General features: G+C 37.2%; 1 protein-coding gene and 1 long non-coding RNA gene across 7 annotated transcripts in view; one reads left to right on the forward strand and one right to left on the reverse strand.

Moving 5' to 3' along the window:
- The window catches only part of LOC138751746 (integrin beta-1-like), a 112,692-nt gene extending 95,082 nt beyond the window's left edge, over window positions 1–17,610 (forward strand). For all 3 annotated transcript variants that reach the window (XM_069914456.1, XM_069914455.1, XM_069914454.1), the window contains exons 13-16: window positions 677–899; window positions 1,631–1,857; window positions 4,813–4,979; window positions 15,984–17,610. In XM_069914456.1, the coding sequence (XP_069770557.1) occupies window positions 677–899; window positions 1,631–1,857; window positions 4,813–4,979; window positions 15,984–16,049 (683 nt within the window). In that variant the 3' untranslated portion in view covers window positions 16,050–17,610. The remainder of the gene's footprint in view (window positions 1–676; window positions 900–1,630; window positions 1,858–4,812; window positions 4,980–15,983) is intronic.
- Window positions 1–19,158, reverse strand: part of LOC138751750 (uncharacterized) — a 62,797-nt gene that overhangs the window by 14,826 nt on the left and 28,813 nt on the right. Inside the window, exon 4 of one of the 4 annotated variants that reach the window (XR_011350155.1) lies at window positions 5,513–5,627. The exons of 1 other annotated variant lie outside the window; for it this stretch is intronic. This is a non-coding gene — a long non-coding RNA (uncharacterized lncRNA). Of the gene's footprint in view, window positions 1–5,512; window positions 5,768–19,158 lie in introns of all 4 variants that reach the window. 2 more of the 4 variants (XR_011350154.1, XR_011350152.1) reach the window with 2 other exon arrangements.

A 19,158-nucleotide genomic window follows, 5' to 3' on the forward strand; every position in this document is an offset into this window, starting at 1 on the left:
GTTAATCAGTTCACGGAAGAACCATCTCACTGTACTGAGTATTTTGTGACACATTTTCTTAACGTTTGAAGTTTAACTTCATTTATAAAAGGAGAAAAGCGGTTGAGAAAGTGTTCAAGAAGTATAGAGGAATCCTGGGCTTTATAAATGGAAACATGAGCTCAAGAACAAGGAGATGCAACTCTTTTGTTGACCATGGCTCCTTTTCCATCTCAGAGGGAAAAATCTACCCAAACCCCCATACAAGTGGTCCCAAAGATCCCCCACATTTTTGCTGTGAACATCTGTTCCCAGCTTACTCTCCCAAGTTCCTGCCTTTTCCCATTCTAATTAGCCCTTCCTCATTTGACCATTTTCCCATTTTGTCTGCTACTATCCTTCTCTATTGCCAGTGCTTAAGGTCAAAGAATTAAGAACACTATCTCTGAAATGCTCCCCCACTTGAGAGGTCTGTCACTGTCACTCCCCAGAACTAGATTAATAGTCATCCAAGAATAATCTAGTACTAATGAACCCGATGGCCTGAATGGCTTCCTGTGCTGAAGCCATTCTGTGATTCTGCATCATATGTAGGTTGAGGAATTTTGGGGTGGAGAGATGAGGTAAGGGTTGTGGGGAGGTAGCAGTGAATCTGAAACTCTTGAATATTCAGAAATGTTTATCTCTGCCTCTGCAGGAAATGGAATCTGTAAGTGTAGGGTATGTGAATGTTTCCCCAACTTTACTGGCAATGCCTGTGATTGTTCCATTGACAACTCGACATGCATTTCAAAGAATGGACAGATGTGTAATGGCAGAGGTTCATGTGAATGTGGTCGCTGCAAATGCACTGATCCAAAATTCCAGGGATCAGCCTGTGAAATGTGCCCAACTTGTCCAGGAGTCTGTACAGAACACAGGTAAGTATTTGGATATCTTTTGTTTTAAAGCTGATGCTAAATCATGGTTAGGTGTTTAATTATTTTCCCATATTTTAAATGTAATGTTTAATCATTACTGTAGTTCAATGTCATTTATTAGGAGGGTAGAGAATCCAGAAAGAAAGAATGCTCATCCTTTTTCATTTAGTTAGAAATGAGTTTCCAGGTAGTTCATTATCTTGATTTCTTCAAATCTTGTGTTTGACCTGAGTATTTTTTTTCCCCATTGAACTTTTTTCGTTTTTAAAAAAAAAAGTGTTCACAGATTATTTTCTGCTTGGCTGTCACTTCAAGATTTGATGTATTTCGATTACAATTTGACCGACTTTCAATGAAAACGTGGAGCTTTAACAAATATTGTACTGCAAATGAACCAAATCTATTTAAATAGAACCATTCCTATTTCTTTGAGATTAAGGAAAACTATTAATTCTTTGTGACACCTAATTAATGTCCTTTCTAAAATGCATGAATAGAAATTCTGGTTTAATTTTTTTTTTAATTGTGTTCAAATCCTGTGTTTGGGCTAGTTTTCATATTTATGAAAATGTTTTCCTATTCAGATCATAATGAAGGAAAGTGGTATGCAAAATCTCCTTTGAAACTTTACTGATGTAACTGATCCAGGTCACCTGATCTCCAATTTAATCTATTTAGGACCCTAATTGGAAAGTTCCTATACTAATTTACAATACATCTGTATTCGATAGGGATTGTGTTCAATGTAAAGCCTTCCAGAAAGGACCCAAGAAAGATACCTGCGATGAATGTGAGTTTGAAGTGCATTTGGTCGAAAAGCAAGATGAGTTGCCACAACCTGGCCAAGTACCGTCCATTGCTCACTGTAAGGAGAAGGATGAGAATGATTGTTGGTTCTACTTTTCCTATTCGGTCAATGAACAAAATGTTCCAGAGGTTCATGTTACCAAAAATCCAGGTAAGACTTAACTGCTTTAAGACACTTGATTGAATTGTGATGTTTCTAATTGTAGATAAAATCTAATGCAAGTACATTAACACATTATCTGAAAACAATATAACTTGGGTTTGAAAAGATCCTCAAAATAACACCACAAAAAGTTGTGGAAAGTATCGCAAGTAGATGGGTAATTGTAATTAACAGTTTTGGTTCCCCTCAGTGGGAGCTGATTTATCAACAGGTAACAACTGATCTAATTCCTAATGAAACCACTTCCCAGTTGGGAGGTCATGGAGAAGTTGTATTGGAAATTGGCACAGCCACATTCAGAGTATTTTGTGCAGTTTTAATCACCTACCCCACAGGAAGGATATCAATAAGACTGAGAGAGTGCAGAGAAAATTTACAAGGATGCTACTGGAAGTTGAGGAACTTGGAGGAGGAGCCTTCATAGAGGCCTATAAGATTGAGAGGCACGGATAGGTTGGACAGTCAGCGCCTGTTTCCCAGGGCAGGAATAGCAAACATCAAAGGATATGTACAAAGTGAAGGGAGGAAAATTTGGTGGAGACATCAGGGGCAAGTTGTTTTGACACAGAGTTGTGGGTGCCTGGAATGCCTTCCCAAGGATGGCAGAGGAGGCTGAAACATTAAAGGCATTTAAGAGACTCTTAAACAGGCACATGGAAGAAAAATAGAGGCTTACAGAGAGGGAGGGTTTAGTACTTTAAAAAAATATATATATATGGACCAGCGCAACACGTTCCATGTTAAATAGATTGGGGTTTTATTCCCTGGAGCGCTGGACATTGAGGGGAGATTTGATAGAGGATTACAAAATTATCAGTTTAGATAGGGTAAATGCATGCAAGCCTTTTTCCACTGAGGTTGTGTGAGGCAAGAACTAGAAGTCTAGAAGACGTGAGTTAATGGTGAAGGTTGAAGGAACATCAGGGGAACTCCACAGAGTATTCAGAAATGTTTATCTCTGCCTCTGCAGGAAATGGAATCTTTAAGTTTAGGGTATGTGAATGTTTCCCCAACTTTACTGGCAATGCAGAGTGTGGAACAAGCTGTCAGGGGGGGTGATGGATAAGGGTTTGATTTCAACATCTAAGATTGGATAGGTACATTGATAAGAGGGAAATGGAGGGCTAGATTATCCAAGCAGTCCCATTGGTTTAAGCTGCTTTTACCTCACTTCAAACAGAGCCCCACAACCAGTTCCCAATGAACTCATTCAACTGATATTGGATAGCTTTTGTTTTAACTCCACTCTTTCTTCTCATCAAGGCAATGTCAATGGGACCAGGCTGCTCCTGTCTCTTTGAGCGATGTGGAGCAGACCTTTGTTTTGGTCTGTCTTGGGTTCCCTCCATCAGCTTCCCTCAATAGCCACCATAGATGTGCATTGGTGCTACTTTCTGTGCTCATACAGAAGTAAAACAACCTTTGGTCCCCATTTCATTTTATGTGGTCTTTTCTAGATCTCTCTGCCTTTGTTTCTGAGGACATATTTGTGACCAACATCTGTTTCAAGTGCATAGACTTCCACAGCTGTCACGGCTATATTTCTCCCTATATTTCTCCTGCAAGGATTCTCTTCCATTAGTTCACTTCCTCTGTCATTGCCATGTTTATTCAAATGAAGTGATTTTTCCATGCAAATACCTTGATCTTTTCCTTGCATTGTCTCTCCTTTATAGTTGTCAGAGCTCTTAAAGTGCATCTCATTCATTTCTTGCACCTCTGTTCCCACTCCCCTCTGTACCACCAGACCAAAGGTCCTCTATTTCCACCCAACCAGAATGAATTATCCTTAGTAATTTTTGTCACCTTTGACAAGATTCCATTCCCAGTTTCAAGATTATATTATTGTCATGTAATATAACAGAAAATGTGATATTACACAAAATTTCATTTGGTCTTCCGTAAGGCAGACCAAGATTTGCTCTCATCAAAAATTGCCCATCACCCATTACAGCCAGGGAAAGAGAAGTAAAAGAGAGTCCCCGTTTTCCCCCCCCCCCCCCCCTCAGATTACTGAATGCCTCTGACTTTGCCTCCAGCACTTGTGAAGCCTCTGCAGCCACACACCCTTCAGTCTGAACCATCATGCACACTTCTTGACACAATCAGGAAGCGTTTAGCACTCTCTTGCATCTCGGTTCCAATACCTAATACCCCATCAACCAATCTCCAGTGTCTGCAGCCATGTGTGAGTCCTTTGACCTCAGCTTGTATCCTACATAGATACCTTGCCTCAAGTCACGAACAGCCCGCTGCCTGTGTGTTCTTCAGTCTCTGGCCCCTCATCGGTCTGCCACCAAGTTCACTGACCCGTGGGTTATCTCATCTGCTACTCCTTCTAAAACTGGGGATGGTCTCCCTGTTTTCTGGTGTCCTACAAAGGATGTGACTAACAAGAAAGAGAATTGAATTGTTTGTCACCTGTAGCGAGATGCAGTGAAAAACTTTTTGACTACTATCTAAGCATGACTTTAGTGCACCAGATAGTGCAATAATAGAAGTGCAGGGTATATTTATTGCAGTAACCCAAGTGTGCCGGGTTTAAGGTTACAAAGGCAAAATGCAAAGTTTCGAGAAGAGTACAGTTAAAATCATGCAAGGGTATCAATTTTATCAACAGTCCATTTAAAAATCTGATGGGTGCAGAATGGTTGTTTTGTCTGGAATTTTGTATTTAAAACTCTTGTCTATTGCCTGACAAAAGTGGAGGGAGAAAAGAGTATGTCCAGGGTGAAATGTGTCCTTTGATATGTTGGCAGCTTTAGCAATTAAACAACCAAAACTCAGCTCCTCATACTTTGCATTGGGTGTGGATTATTTCCATCTACCATCAAAATAAAATCTGCAAGGTTCCTGACTGATTTGAAGAATAACTGTTTTCCTCAGAGGGAACTGCACTATATAATCTATGGTTTCTAATACATTTTTAACATTTTTTCCTAGAATGTCCGCAGGCACCTGATATCATTCCAATTGTAGCCGGTGTGGTTGCTGGTATTGTCTTGATAGGCCTTGCCTTGTTGCTGATATGGAAATTACTGATGATCATTCATGATCGAAGGGAGTTTGCAAAGTTTGAAAAAGAGAAAATGAATGCTAAATGGGATACAGTAAGTCCATTTTGTAATTTTTTTTTAAAGTCGTCATGGATTTAATAATCAAAAAATGATTTAAAATAATCCCCATAAAAGTGAATTTTTTTTACCTCTTTATGATGTATAATAACTGAATTAAGAATTATCCACTGGGGCAATCTATTAAATGTGTTGGTCCAAACAATCTACTCTTTGTAGCAAAAGCACCTTGTATTACTGAACCAGGTTAGGAATCCTAAGATTTTACTTAAATAACCTTATGCAATACCCCTTGTATCTCCAAAAACACTTCTAATAGGTGGACATTTTGTTAGCTGGTCCCAATCTAATAAAACTTAACCTTCATCCTCCTCTTTCTCCATCCGTAAACTTAGCTCCATCTATCCCTTTTTCCCCCCCTTTGCTTCCACCTATCACTGTCTCAAAACTTCACCCCTGCTGCTCTGCTTCCTGTCATCCTTCATCCCACCTTTTCACCCTCCTTTCTCAAGTCTGAAGCAGGATTTCAACCCAAAACGTCAACTGTCCATTTCCAACTATGGAGTTACCTGACCCATTGAGTTCTTCCAGCAGTTGGTTTGTTATTTCTTCTCTCTAGATTCCAGCATCTGCAGTTTCTTTTGTAGGCATTTTGATTGTGCAGAAGTCCAGAAACGGTGGTCACTGTTTATGGATATGGAGTATGCAGTTTACAACTGAGATGGAGAGATTTCTTCATCCAAAGAGTAATGAATCTTTTGAATCATCTGCCGCACAAGGCAATTAAATCATTAAATATATTCAAGAAGGTAGAGTATCTGTGGCTGAAGAGATAAAAGGATGTGGAATGAAAAAGCTGAAGTGACACTAATGTGGTTGATTAGTCATGGTTATAGTTGTTGACAGTCAACTCAAATTGCCCATTCATTTTGTCTAAGATACCTAGATGTGTTTCATTCTGTTGAGTTCTCAACAAGATTACTCGGAACACCACGTAATAGGAATGGTTATAAATTTTGGTGCGAGTCCTTCGACCTCGAGTTGCCCACAGCCTGTCAGTCCTTCAGCCGCCAAGCTGCTTGCTGGTCCACTGCTCCTTCCCTGTATGATCGTCTCCTTCTCAACAGGGAGTGTTCAAATCAAAATGAACATCATGGAAGTTGTTCTCCTGTCTCAAGTGTCCATGCATTTATTATTTATTATCTTGCACAGCATCATTGTAAACATTGTTTATGGGGTTTATTCTTTTAAAGAAATGATCACTAAGTGCTTGGATTTAGGGTCTTTAGCATGCACGTTTTAAACTGCCACTGTTAACTATATGCTGCAATAGACAAGCAATTGTACTTGCAACTCAATCAGTCTAAAAGATTTACGTAAATACTGAATAAATACAACTAAAAGTTCAGATTTATAGTTTTATTTTCTTTTTTTCTGATTCTCCATGTTTGTTTTCTCTGTAGCAAGAAAATCCTATTTACAGGAGTCCTATACACAAATTCAAGAATCCAAATTATGGGCGCAAAGTTGCTTCTCTCTAAACCTGTTTGTATTATCTTCTCGCATGTTTTTCTCATCTTTTGCTTTTCTATGTTTGCCTGTTGGACATATTGTAATGGCTGAAGAGTTGCCCTTTAAACAACTACAGATATTTTAAAAAGAAAATGGTGTCCAATTTTCTCAATGCTTTTGTGTACCAGATACAGGAGACTTGCATTAAGTATTCAAATTATATTAGACACATTCATAAAGATCGATGAACCAATCTGCAATGGAAAATAGTTTGGGCAAGCTTCATCCTACAATATACATAACAGAATAAGAATACTCTCTCGAAATCTACTCGCCCTAGTTGGAAATAGTGAGGTTCTTTAGAAAACCTTGTGCGCCTGAATTAATACACTTTACTAACAAAACAACTTGACTGACAAAAACGTGATTTGCTGTATCAATTTTTTATAGTGTTCCAATTGTGTACTTTAAAGCCTCATGCTTACTATATTGGCGGATAATTATCTGAATGAGTCATCATCTAGGAAATCTTCAATAATCGTATTCTCAGCAAAAAAAATTAAAATACTTGCTTTGTGTTGGTATTTGAACCAAAGACCTGTCAAGTGTATGATCTGAAATGCATAATATTAAAGTTAGAATTTGTTGTACTAGACACCAGTGAAGAGAGGTGATGTGATCCCCTCTGCAAGTGATCACAATCTTGACATTACTGATAAAGGAAAAAGTGTGTGACAATTATATTCTCAATGTATGCTTGCCAAACAGTAAAATGAATGGAATAATGGCAGGCTTAAGTTGGTGTACTACAAACATAAGGCTCAGCTCCTTCTAAACAAAGGATAGGGAAGGGCTTCATGGTTAGCGGAGCAGTTAGTGCAATGTTATTACAGCCTGGTTTCAAATCGCTGCTATCATTAAGGAGTTATCCCCATGTCTGCATGGGTTTCCTCCAGGTGCTCCAGTTTCCTAAATACTCCACAGAAGTGCAGGAAATGGATTTGCTGTCTGTAATGGTGTCTGAAGTAGCTTTCCCTTTTCCAAGCACAGATGCAGAATAAATGCTGGCCTGGTGCTTTCATCCACATCTTTGGAGGAACCATAAAAATATATGGCAATGTTGCAGTCGTGATGTGTCATTGGCCAGCTTGGTGATTTTTTTTTTAAAAGGGAAGCATTTCGTTAATGACTAATTGTAAAAGCCCAATTAGTCTAGAAAAAAAACTCCCTATTTCTATTGGACTGTGGAATTAATTTGCCTCACCTAGTATCTGCGCTGGAATAAACCTACAATGAATCCATTAACTTGACCAGCCATTGTGGGGTGATCCAGACAGTTTTCACTTCCATGGTCACCCTGAATTTCACTTCAGCCCATCTGCTTTATTAACATTTTTTACTTTGACTTGTCTGTTCCCATTTTTCCATGTCCTTCGCTCAGGACTCATTTTCAAAATTATGTCAAAGGTAATTTCATGTGTATTATGCCTCTCGTGGCTTCCAGATATTCTAAATGCTGCTGTAGTCGCCAGTTTATTTCATCCTGTTTTATGCACTTGAATATTGTTAACCTGCATTTAATTCCTGACTCGTGTGTTTCAAAATTAAGGGGCTTGCATTGAAAACTAACCTATTGCTGCAGTGCTGTGAATTGAAGTTGTATTTAATTTTGTTTGAAATATTATCACAGTGATGTATTTAGGCTCTGAAATGGTACTTCAGAAGTTGAATGGCAATATGAGAATATAATTTGGATCTTTTGAAGTTTTTTTTAACATGGTTGAAAATGTAAAACATTACTGTTACAAAATAAGTTGCCAAGTGACAATCTAAGATAGATATAATGTAGTTAGAAACTACATAGTTTTAAACTCTAATTTACCTTCTGGTCTTGTAAGTGTCATCTGTATGGTCGGGGGTTACTGTGTATAATACTCAGCAAATAATAATATTTGAAATCTCTTCATTGTGACATTCAAAACAAAACATTTGCCAATAAGCTGGTCCTCTTTAAAAGGACATACAAGTCAAGAGAACAGCACTCAGGAATAATAGACATGTAACCTTTTTTTTTTTTTTTTTTTTTTTTTTTTTTTTTTTTTTTTAAAATTTTTTATTTTTCACACCATAAATCACAATAGCCATGATATACACTTTTTCTTTTCCACACATTTACAGTGACTTTTTCTCCCTCCCCCCTCCCTCCTCCCAAGCCACCCCCCCATCCCTCCCCCCTCTCATCCATTTTAGTTATACAATCTAGGTTGCATTAATTCAGTTAGACAATGTTGTCATTCAACAAAAATACACCAGAAATTCTACTGAGTCCATTTTTTTCTTCTCTTCTCCTTCCATCAACTTAGGTAATGTTTGTTCCCGGTAGGTTTTCGCTATTGTATTTAATGTAAGGCTCCCATACTTGTTCGAATATTTCAATATTATTTCTTAAACTATATGTTATTTTTTCTAATGGAATACATTTATTCATTTCTATATACCATTGTTGTATTTTCAAATTATCTTCCAATTTCCAGGTTGACATAATACATTTTTTTGCTACAGCTAGGGCTATCTTAACAAATCTTTTTTGTGCATCCTCCAAGTCAATTCCAAATTCTTTATTTTTTATGTTACTTAGGAGAAAGATCTCTGGATTCTTTGGTATATTGTTTTCTGTTATTTTATTTAATATCTGATTGAGATCATCCCAAAATTTTTCTACTCTCTCACATGTCCAGATTGCATGAATTGTTGTTCCCCTTTCTTTTTTACATCGAAAACATCTATCAGATACTGTTGGGTCCCATTTATTTAACTTTTGCGGTGTAATGTATAGTCTGTGTAACCAATTATATTGTATCATACGCAGCCTCGTATTTATTGTATTTCTCATCGTTCCAGAGCATAACTTCTCCCATGTTTCCTTTTTTATCTTTATATTTAAATCTTGTTCCCATTTTTGTTTAGTTTTACCATTTGTTTCCTCATTTTCCTTTTCTTGCAGTTTAATATACATATTTTTTATAAATCTTTTGATTAACATTGTATCTGTAATCACATATTCAAGGTTACTTCCCTCTGGTAAACTCAAGTTGCTTCCTAATTTATCTTTCAAGTAGGATCTCAGTTGGTAATATGCCAGCGCTGTATCTCCCGTTATATTGTACTTATCTCTCATTTGTTCAAAGGATAAGAATCTACTTCCTGAAAAACAATTTTCTATTCTTTTAATCCCTTTTTTTTCCCATTTTCTAAAGGCAAGGTTGTCTATTGTAAAAGGGAGTAGCTTATTTGCGTCAATATTAGTTTTGGTATTTGGTAATTTATTTTATTTCTTTCTACATGTATCTTCTTCCATATATTGAGGAGATGGTGTAATACTGGAGAAGTTCTATGTTGTACCAATTTTTCGTCCCATTTATATAATATGTGTTCAGGTATCTTTTCCCCTATTTTATCTAATTCTAGTCTCGTCCAGTCTGGTTTTTCCCTTGTTTGATAAAAATCTGATAGGTACCTTAATTGTGCGGCTCTATAATAATTTTTGAAGTTTGGCAATTGTAAGCCTCCTTGTTTATACCATTCTGTTAATTTGTCTAGTGCTATCCTCGGTTTCCCCCCTCTCCATAAAAATCTCCTTATTATTTTCTTTAACTCTTTGAAGAATTTTTCTGTCAGTTGTATTGGCAATGCCTGAAATAAGTATAGTATCCTTGGAAAAATGTTCATTTTAATACAGTTTATCCTTCCTATCAGTGTTAGTGGTAGCTCTTTCCAATGCTCTAAATCGTCCTGTAGTTTTTTCATTAGTGGATTGTAATTGAGTTTATATAATTGGCCTAGATTTTTGTTTATTTGCACACCTAGGTATCTTATTGCCTGCGTTTGCCATCTGAATGGGGATTCCTCCTTAAATTTTGAGAAATCCGCGTTATTCATAGGCATTGCTTCACTTTTATTTACGTTTATCTTGTATCCCGACACTTCTCCATATTCCTTCAATTTCTTATATAGTTCTTTTATTGATAGTTCTGGTTCTGTTAAGTACACTATCACATCATCCGCAAACAGACTGATTTTATATTCCCTGTCTTTTATTTTTATTCCTTTTATATTATTATCTCTTCTTATCGATTCTGCTAGTGGTTCTATAGCTAGCGCAAACAATAATGGTGATAGTGGGCATCCCTGCCGCGTTGACCTGCTTAAGTTAAATTGCTTTGATACATGTCCATTTACTGTCACTTTCGCTAACGGTCCCTTATATAATGCTTTAATCCAATTAATATACTTCTCCGGTAAACTGAATTTTTGCAATACTTTGAACAAGTAATTCCATTCTACTCTGTCGAAGGCCTTCTCTGCGTCTAAAGCAACTGCTACTGCCGGTGCTTTATTTCCTTCTACTGCATGAATTAAGTTAATAAATTTACAAATATTGTCTGTTGTGCGTCTTTTTTTGATAAATCCAGTTTGGTCTAAATTTACCATTTTCGGTACCTGTTCTGCTAATCTGTTCGCTAATAGTTTAGCTATTATCTTATAATCTGTGTTTAGCAAAGATATTGGTCTATATGACGCTGGTGAGAGTGGATCTTTCCCTTGTTTTAGTATCACTGTAATTATTGCTGTTTTACATGAATCTGGTAAGTTTTGTGTCTCATCAATCTGGTTGATTACATCCAGGAGGGGCGGTATTATTAGGTCTTTAAATGTTTTGTAGAATTCTATTGGGAGTCCATCCTCTCCTGGTGTCTTATTATTTGGTAAATTTTTTATTATCTCTTGTATTTCTACTGTTCCAAATGGTTCTGTTAATTTATTTTGTTCCTCTATTTGTAGTTTTGGTAGTTCAATTTTAGTCAAAAATTCATCTATTTTCCCTTCTTTCCCTTCGTTTTCGGTTCGGTATAATTGTTCATAGAATTCTCTGAAGTTTTCCTTAATTTCTTTTGGATTATATGTAATTTGTTTGTCTTTTTTCCTTGTTGCCAATACCGTTTTCTTAGTTTGCTCTGTCTTAAGCTGCCATGCTAGGATTTTGTGTGTTTTTTCCCCTAGTTCATAATATTTCTGTTTTGTCTTCATTATATTCTTCTCCACCTTATATGTTTGTAATGTTTCATATTTTATTTTTTTATCCGCCAATTCTCTTCTTTTGGTTGTATCTTCCTTTATTGCTAATTTTTTTTCTATGTTTATTATTTCCCTTTCCAACTGCTCTGTTTCCTGATTATAGTCCTTCTTCATCTTGGTTGCATAACTTATTATTTGCCCTCTAATGAATGCTTTCATTGCGTCCCATAGTATAAACTTATCTTCCACTGATTCCGTATTTACTTCAAAGTACATTTTTAATTGTTTTTCAATAAATTCTCTAAAATCCTGTCTTTTAAGTAGCATGGGGTTTAATCTCCATCTATACATTCTTGGAGGGATGTCTTCTAGCTCTATTGCCAATAACAGGGGTGAGTGGTCCGATAATAGTCTAGCTTTATATTCCGTTTTCCTAACTCTCCCTTGTATGTGGGCTGATAACAGGAATAGGTCTATCCTTGAGTATGTTTTATGTCTAGTCGAGTAGTATGAGTATTCCTTTTCTTTTGGGTTTTGTTTCCTCCATATGTCCACAAGTTTCATTTCTTGCATTGATTTAATTATAAATTTGGTTACTTTGTTCTTCCTGTTAATTTTTTTCCCCGTTTTATCCATATTTGGATCCAAATTCAGATTGAAATCCCCTCCTATTAGTATGTTCCCTTGCGTATTAGCTACCTTCAAAAAGATATCTTGCATAAACTTTTGATCTTCTTCGTTAGGTGAATATATATTAAGTAGATTCCAAAGCTCTGAATATATCTGACATTTTATCATAACATATCTCCCTGCTGGATCTATTATTTCCTCTTCTATTTTAAATGGCACATTTTTGCTAATTAATATAGCCACTCCTCTTGCTTTTGAATTATACGATGCTGCTGTTACATGTCCTACCCAATCTCTCTTTAATTTCTTGTGCTCCAATTCAGTTAAATGTGTTTCTTGGACAAATGCTATATCTATTTTTTCCTTTTTCAGTAAATTTAGTAGTTTCTTCCTTTTAATTTGGTTATGTATTCCATTAATATTTAGAGTCATATAGTTCAGCGTAGCCATTTTATATTTTGTTTATCTTCTCTTTCCGTTTTTCCATCATTACCTTTCCTCCTTTTCCATTTCTGTTTTCTTATTTTCAACTCTTTACCAGACAACATTCCTACAACATCCAACATTTTCCTTATTCTCCTATTTCTATCTTCTTTATCCCCAATCTCCCCTTCCCCTCCTGAGTTGCCCTTTATCCCTTGTCGGACAACCACATCTCCCCTCTCCATTTGGATTTGCGAATCCACTCGCAAGCGTCAACTGATTTTGCAGTGACCGCTCTTTTCCCCCCACCCAGCCCCCCCCAGAAAAGATTTCGTTTTTTATATGTCACAAAGGTCACTCTTTTAGTTCCCTCCTTATTCTCTCTATTCCATTACCTTCCCTTATTAATTCTTGTCTATACTTTCTATGTTTTCCTCTAATTACAGATACTTTCACATATGCCCGTTGTCTCTATTCACTCTTATACCTCTTTACCCGCATACATATCAATCGTGGTCATTTTTACCCTCCTTACCCGTCTTCATCCCTCAGTCTATTTTTGTCTTTACCCACATACATATCAATCGTGATCATTTTAACTCTCATTACCCGTCTTCATCCCTCAGTCTATTTTTGTAATTGTTCTGCAAATTTTCGTGCTTCTTCTGGATCCGAGAATAGTCTGTTTTGTTGTCCTGGAATAAATATTTTCAATACCGCAGGATGCTTCAGTGTAAATTTATATCCTTTCTTCCATAAAATCGCTTTTGCTGCATTGAACTCTTTTCTCTTCTTTAGGAGTTCAAAGCTTATATCTGGATAAATGAAGATTTTTTGCCCTTTATACTCCAGTGGTTTGTTGCCCTCTCTTACTTTTTCCATTGTTTTCTCCAGCACCTTTTCTCTTGTAGTATATCTTAGGAATTTTACTACAATAGATCTTGGTTTTTGTTGTGGTTGTGGTTTAGGGGCCAATGCTCTATGTGCCCTTTCTATTTCCATTTCTTGCTGTAGTTCTGGACATCCTAGGGCCTTAGGGATCCATTCTTTTATAAACTCCCTCATATTCTTGCCTTCTACATCTTCCTTAAGGCCCACTATCTTTATGTTATTTCTTCTGTTATAATTTTCCATTATATCTATTTTTTGGGCTAGTAATTCTTGTGTCTCTTTAGTTTTTTTATTAGATTCCTCCAATTTCTTTTTTAAGTCTTCTACCTCCATTTCTGCTGCTATTGCCCGTTCTTCCATCTTGTCCATTTTTTTCCCCATTTCTGTTAAGGTCATATCCATTTTATTTATTTTCTTTTCTGTGTTGTTTATTCTTCTTCTTAAATCATTGAATTCCTGTGTTTGCCATTCTTTAAATGACTCCATGTATCCTCTAACAAGAGCAAGTACCTCCTTTACCTTGCCTATCTTTTCTTCTTCTATTTCCCTGTACTCTTCCTCTTCCTCTTCTTCTTCCTCTAGGTTGACCATCTGTTGTTTCTTTGCTGCCCTTTCCTCCTCTTCTTTCTTGTTTCCATTGTCTTCTGTGGTGTCTTCTTGCTGCAGGTGTTCTGCAGCTGTCGTTGCCGGCTGTGGAGATCGACTCCCCAGCTGGTCCCCCCTCCCGTCGGTGTGTTTTTTTGTATGCGCATCGCGCATGCGCGAGGAGTCGCGCATGCGCGGTTGCGCACTTTTACTCGGCTCTGTGAGCCATTGTTGTAGTTCTCTTTCTACCGACCTGAGGTAATGGGGTCTTCTCTCCACAGCGGGCCTCTTCGGACAGGTAAGGCCTTCACCTTTTTCCTCCGTTGTCTTCTCTTCCTCTCTTCTTTCCGTTGATTTTGATTTTTCTCCTTTTGTCTCCATCTTCTTTCCACCTTTATATTCACTTTTCTTTAACTTGTATTTCTGTGCCTTTGTATTTTCTCTCGTTTTTCCCGACTTTTCTGGAGAGGGCTGGAGTTCACCGTCCGGCCACTACTCCATCACGTGACTCCTCATAGACATGTAACCTTAAGTGCAAAATGCATTCTGGGGTCTGGGCTATCAGAATTGGAGCACTGATTTATTGTGTTCTCTCACCAACAAATGATCTTACAGCAGATTGAATTTCGTGATGAAGTAATTAGGGAAAGTAGCTCTGAGAAACAAAAGTAAAACTAATAGGTGCCATGCTACATGGTTTCGGAATATTGTGGTAGTACTGTGACAACAGGTTTTTTGTTTGGCCATAGTATTCTAGGAATTGATCTGGCCATTCACCTGGAACTAGATTTTTAAAGGTTGAATTGTGAAGAGAATCGATAACATTCTTCTTGGAGAAAGTTAAGAATATAGAACAATTTTGGGCAAGGTTGAGTTGGTTTGAAGTCATGCATCACAGAGAAGGATTTAAGGGTTATTTTGCTGATGAGCTATCCAATTGAGCTATCCCCAGAGGAGGATTTAAGGGCTATTTTGCTGATGAGCTATCCAATTTCTGTATAGTTCTGCAATTGCATGATTTCCTAACTGATATATGTGTTTGTGTGTATATATAGTGCTGTTACAGTGCCAGTGACCAGGGTTGGAATCTTGTGCCATTTATAAGGGTTTTGTATGTCTTACTGTGTTTGCATGGGTTTCCTCTACCTTGTAAAAATGAATGGGGGTAATTGGGGTATTTTGGCAGCATGGACTTGAGGGCTGAAAGGGCCTTGTTACCATGTATTTGAACACTACATTTTTAATCTTGCTGATGAATATAAGAAACTAAATTTAATATTTTGAAGTTTTAACGCAAAGGATGGTAATGACTGTGATTGGGATTAGCTCTGTGACCACTATCTAAACTGCGCTTGTCAGTTACATAGCCTATGACTGTTGCTATCTGCCCTGAAATTGATATATTAACTAAAAACTTGCTGTCCTGTGGAATCTTAAAATAAATGTCTCATCCTGACTGAAGATTGTAATATTCTGTTGAATCCCTTCTTCCAAAACTTTCAAAGATCTGAGAGGCCAAGAGATTGCTTAGTGATATTTTTATTCTGGAATTAATCTTCTCTCCTTATTCAACAAGCTTGAGATGTCTTATAAATGGAAGGAGTTCTTTACTGATTTGGGTTTTGCCATAATCCAAATTAAACAAGAAGAAAAATTAAAGTTGCTAGCTCTTAGAAGTAGGGACCACTGTGAGGCAAATTAGTATCTTCCTGAAACCTTATCATTTTGGTATTTTAAAATGTTGTAAAACAAAGAAGAATATTTGCTGACCAAGTGAATTGTCACCTATAAACTGTTAAATATGCTAAATTATAAAGCACAGTGAAAAGACATGTAATAATACAATGTTCTTAATCATTGTCGATAACAAAACAAATTACCAATGATATGCTTTCAAGTTAATATTATGCTTCTCTTCTCCAGGGTGAAAATCCAATCTACAAGAGTGCTGTGACGACTATTGTCAACCCAAAGTATGAGGGAAAATGATGGAGTTTGTGCATTTTTTTGTGGGTTCTTTTTAATTTTATTAAAACTATAGATAATGGGCTCGGGGTTTTCTTGTAGTCACAAATTAGCTTTGAATCACTTGGCAGTGATTTGCTAACAAATGTAAGTTTTTCTATGCAGATTTTGAAACATGTACAGTAAGTGTAAACAAAAATTAGTTGCTTTTTTTTAAAAGAACTATTAATTTGAAGTGTTAAAAAAACAGCATTAAAAAGGAATAATTGTTTCTTTATATAGCTTTGTTTTAATTTTTAATATCCTCCCAGAGCTTAGCCTTTCTAAAGTTATGTAAATTCTGTTAAGTATTTTAAATTGTGTGTTTTAAAAAAAAAAATACTTGAAAAGTGAAAGGATCTCCCCTCAATTAATGTGCCAAAAAAAACAAATGATTTGGAATAAATATTATTTACATGAGTGCCTGCGGTAAAATTGTAGGCCCAAAATCAATAGCAGTTTTTTTTTAACTGGGGTCTAGTGCAGTACACTGGTGCTGGAAAACTCAGCAGGTCATGTAACATCCACAGGAAGTAAAAGACTGTCAAATGTTTTGGGCCTGATTCCTCCTTCAAAGCAAGTACAGAAATAAAAAAGGTGGGGAGGTGTAAGGGAAGAGGGAGGAGCACCGCTTAACAAGCGTGGATGCAGCTGGGAGGGGACAGAAGAGAAAAGAAGCTGAGCAGGGAATTAAAGAAATTGGAGGTCGATATTGATGCAGTTGGGTTTCTAATCCAAAGGCATCAATATCAACTTCTATTTTCATTAACCCCTTTTTTCTGGTCTCTCTTTCCCTCATCCCTATCTTCCCTTCCAGCCTTTTCTATGTTTTTCACCCTCTGCCCTTTACCCCCATCACTTTCCATGCCTGAAACCTCGACTTTCTATGGATGCTGTGTGACCTGCTGAGTTTCTCCAGCACTTTTGTGTAATGTAGCAGTTTTTCACTAATCCCTGCACTGTTTGCAGTTTGTCATGACTTGTCGCATTCTCGTTATTTTGTACCCACTCTTTAGAGCAGGACAACTGAGCAAAAAATGCATTCTTTTATTTTTAAAGCATTATACAACTGCTAAACATATGACTGAACTCTTTGACATTATGCATTGGCGACTCTGCCAAATGTGGAATCGTTTTATTTAATTGTAAGTGGTTTTGCCAAATCATGACAGATCAAACTTGGTTGTTTTAAACTTCAGATGCAAGTATTCATTGGTTTGTAATTTTGCAATTTTTTTAATGTATTTTGTAGCAACCACTAGGCTTCGATAACACAATTAGCGATCACTTCCATTTCTCAGTAGGTTCTCTTTGAACTGCACAAACTCAGAAAGGTCCCTTGTGTTCAATAGCTATAAATACTAATAAGCTGCCAGCAAATGGTAACTTGCTTACATGCTAGATACCGCCGTTTGCATTAATTCTGTCCTGTATGGACTGATTTCACTCAGATCACTTTCTTGATTTAAAGTGCCTTTTTATTTTAAGTATTTTCACTCTTGCGTACACTTAAGTTATTTATTAAATAAATGACTTTATAAAAATATCTCTTGTCTCAGTCTTTTTATTGAACCATTTAATCATACTGATATTTGGCATTTGATATATGGTTTTTTTTGGGGTACAATAATGCTAATTGAATTTGCTTTAAAAGGGATGTGGGATACTTGCTGTTAATGGCCGGAGCACACAATATAAGAGTTGTGAGGTTATGGTGTGCAGACCTAGTTGCCATCCCATAAGAAGGATGTAATTGCACAGAAGGTGGTGCAGAGGAGACTGAACAGGATGCTGCCTGAGCCTTTCATTTCAGATTTGAGGAGAGTTGGATAGGTTGGGTTATTTTCCTTGGAACATAGGAGTCTGAGATGGGACCTGGGGGACTTGCTTTGAGCATCTTTGCCCTGTCCCCCTGCACAGCAAGGATCTCCCAGTGGCCAGCCACTTTTGATTCCACACCCTATTGCCACACTAACGTGCCTGTCCATGGCCCAGCATATTGCTAGGGAGAGGCACACCTACATTGGAGGAACAGCATCTTGTGCTCCAACTTGGCAGTCTCCAACCAGAAAGCATCAATATTGACCTCTAATTTATGGTAGCACCCTTTCACTTTCACCCACTGCTGTTGTACATGTCCAGTGCAGAAAAGATTGACAAGAATGTTCCTGTGAATGATAGGCTTAATAGGCTGGGACTCTTCCCATTTAAGTGGGACATAGATAAAGTCATTTTGTTTTTCCCAGGGTTGGGGAATCTAAAACCAGAAAGCATAGATTTAAGGTGAGGAGAAAGAGGCTCCTTCTTCACCCAACATGATGGGAGTATGGAATGAACTGCTAGTAGAACTGGTAAAGGAAAGGACATTTGGACACAGGTATGGATATGGGCCAAATGGAGGCAAAGAATGAGCTTGATCAGCTGTACAAGTTTAGCCAAAGGGTGGGTTTCTGTGCTGTAGAACTGCATGACTCTGAGTCTATGACTAATTTCAGTGGAGAAAGAGTGTGGGGAGAGTGCTGCGATGTACAAGGATGTGGTCTGAGATGGAGAAACTAGATAGTAAAAGGATTTGTTTTCCTTAAACAGAGGAGGTTGTGGAGGACCTAAATAATTACTAAATTAACAAGGACTTTGACAGTGTAGACAGTAGTAAACTTTAGCAGGGAAGATTTGTCTCTAACTGGGGACATTGGTTTTAAGTAACAAATTTGAAGGGGATGTAAGGAAGATTATTCCAGAGGGGGGGCTGAAGTTTGAAATGCACTACCTAAGAGTGGTGGAAGTAGAGAATCCCTTCTCATTCAAGAAGTATCTCGGTTTCCTCTAAAACTAGGTTGTAGATTATGGACCAAGTGGTATGGATAGATTCGTCAAGTCACCTTTATTGTACATACCATAACTACTAATAGCACAGTAAAGATGAGATAGCGTTTATCCAGGACCGTGAAGCAGATTTACATAAATATGAATTAACTAATCAGTCAATACAAATTTCTTTTAAAACACCATGATATACTACCACCCAAATAATTATGGTCTGCATGCACAGAGCGGCCTATTTATGTGCTACCTAATTCTGGGTTCAATAGTT

This window comes from Narcine bancroftii, chromosome 1 (assembly GCF_036971445.1).
Source record: "Narcine bancroftii isolate sNarBan1 chromosome 1, sNarBan1.hap1, whole genome shotgun sequence".
NCBI lineage: Eukaryota > Metazoa > Chordata > Chondrichthyes > Torpediniformes > Narcinidae > Narcine > Narcine bancroftii.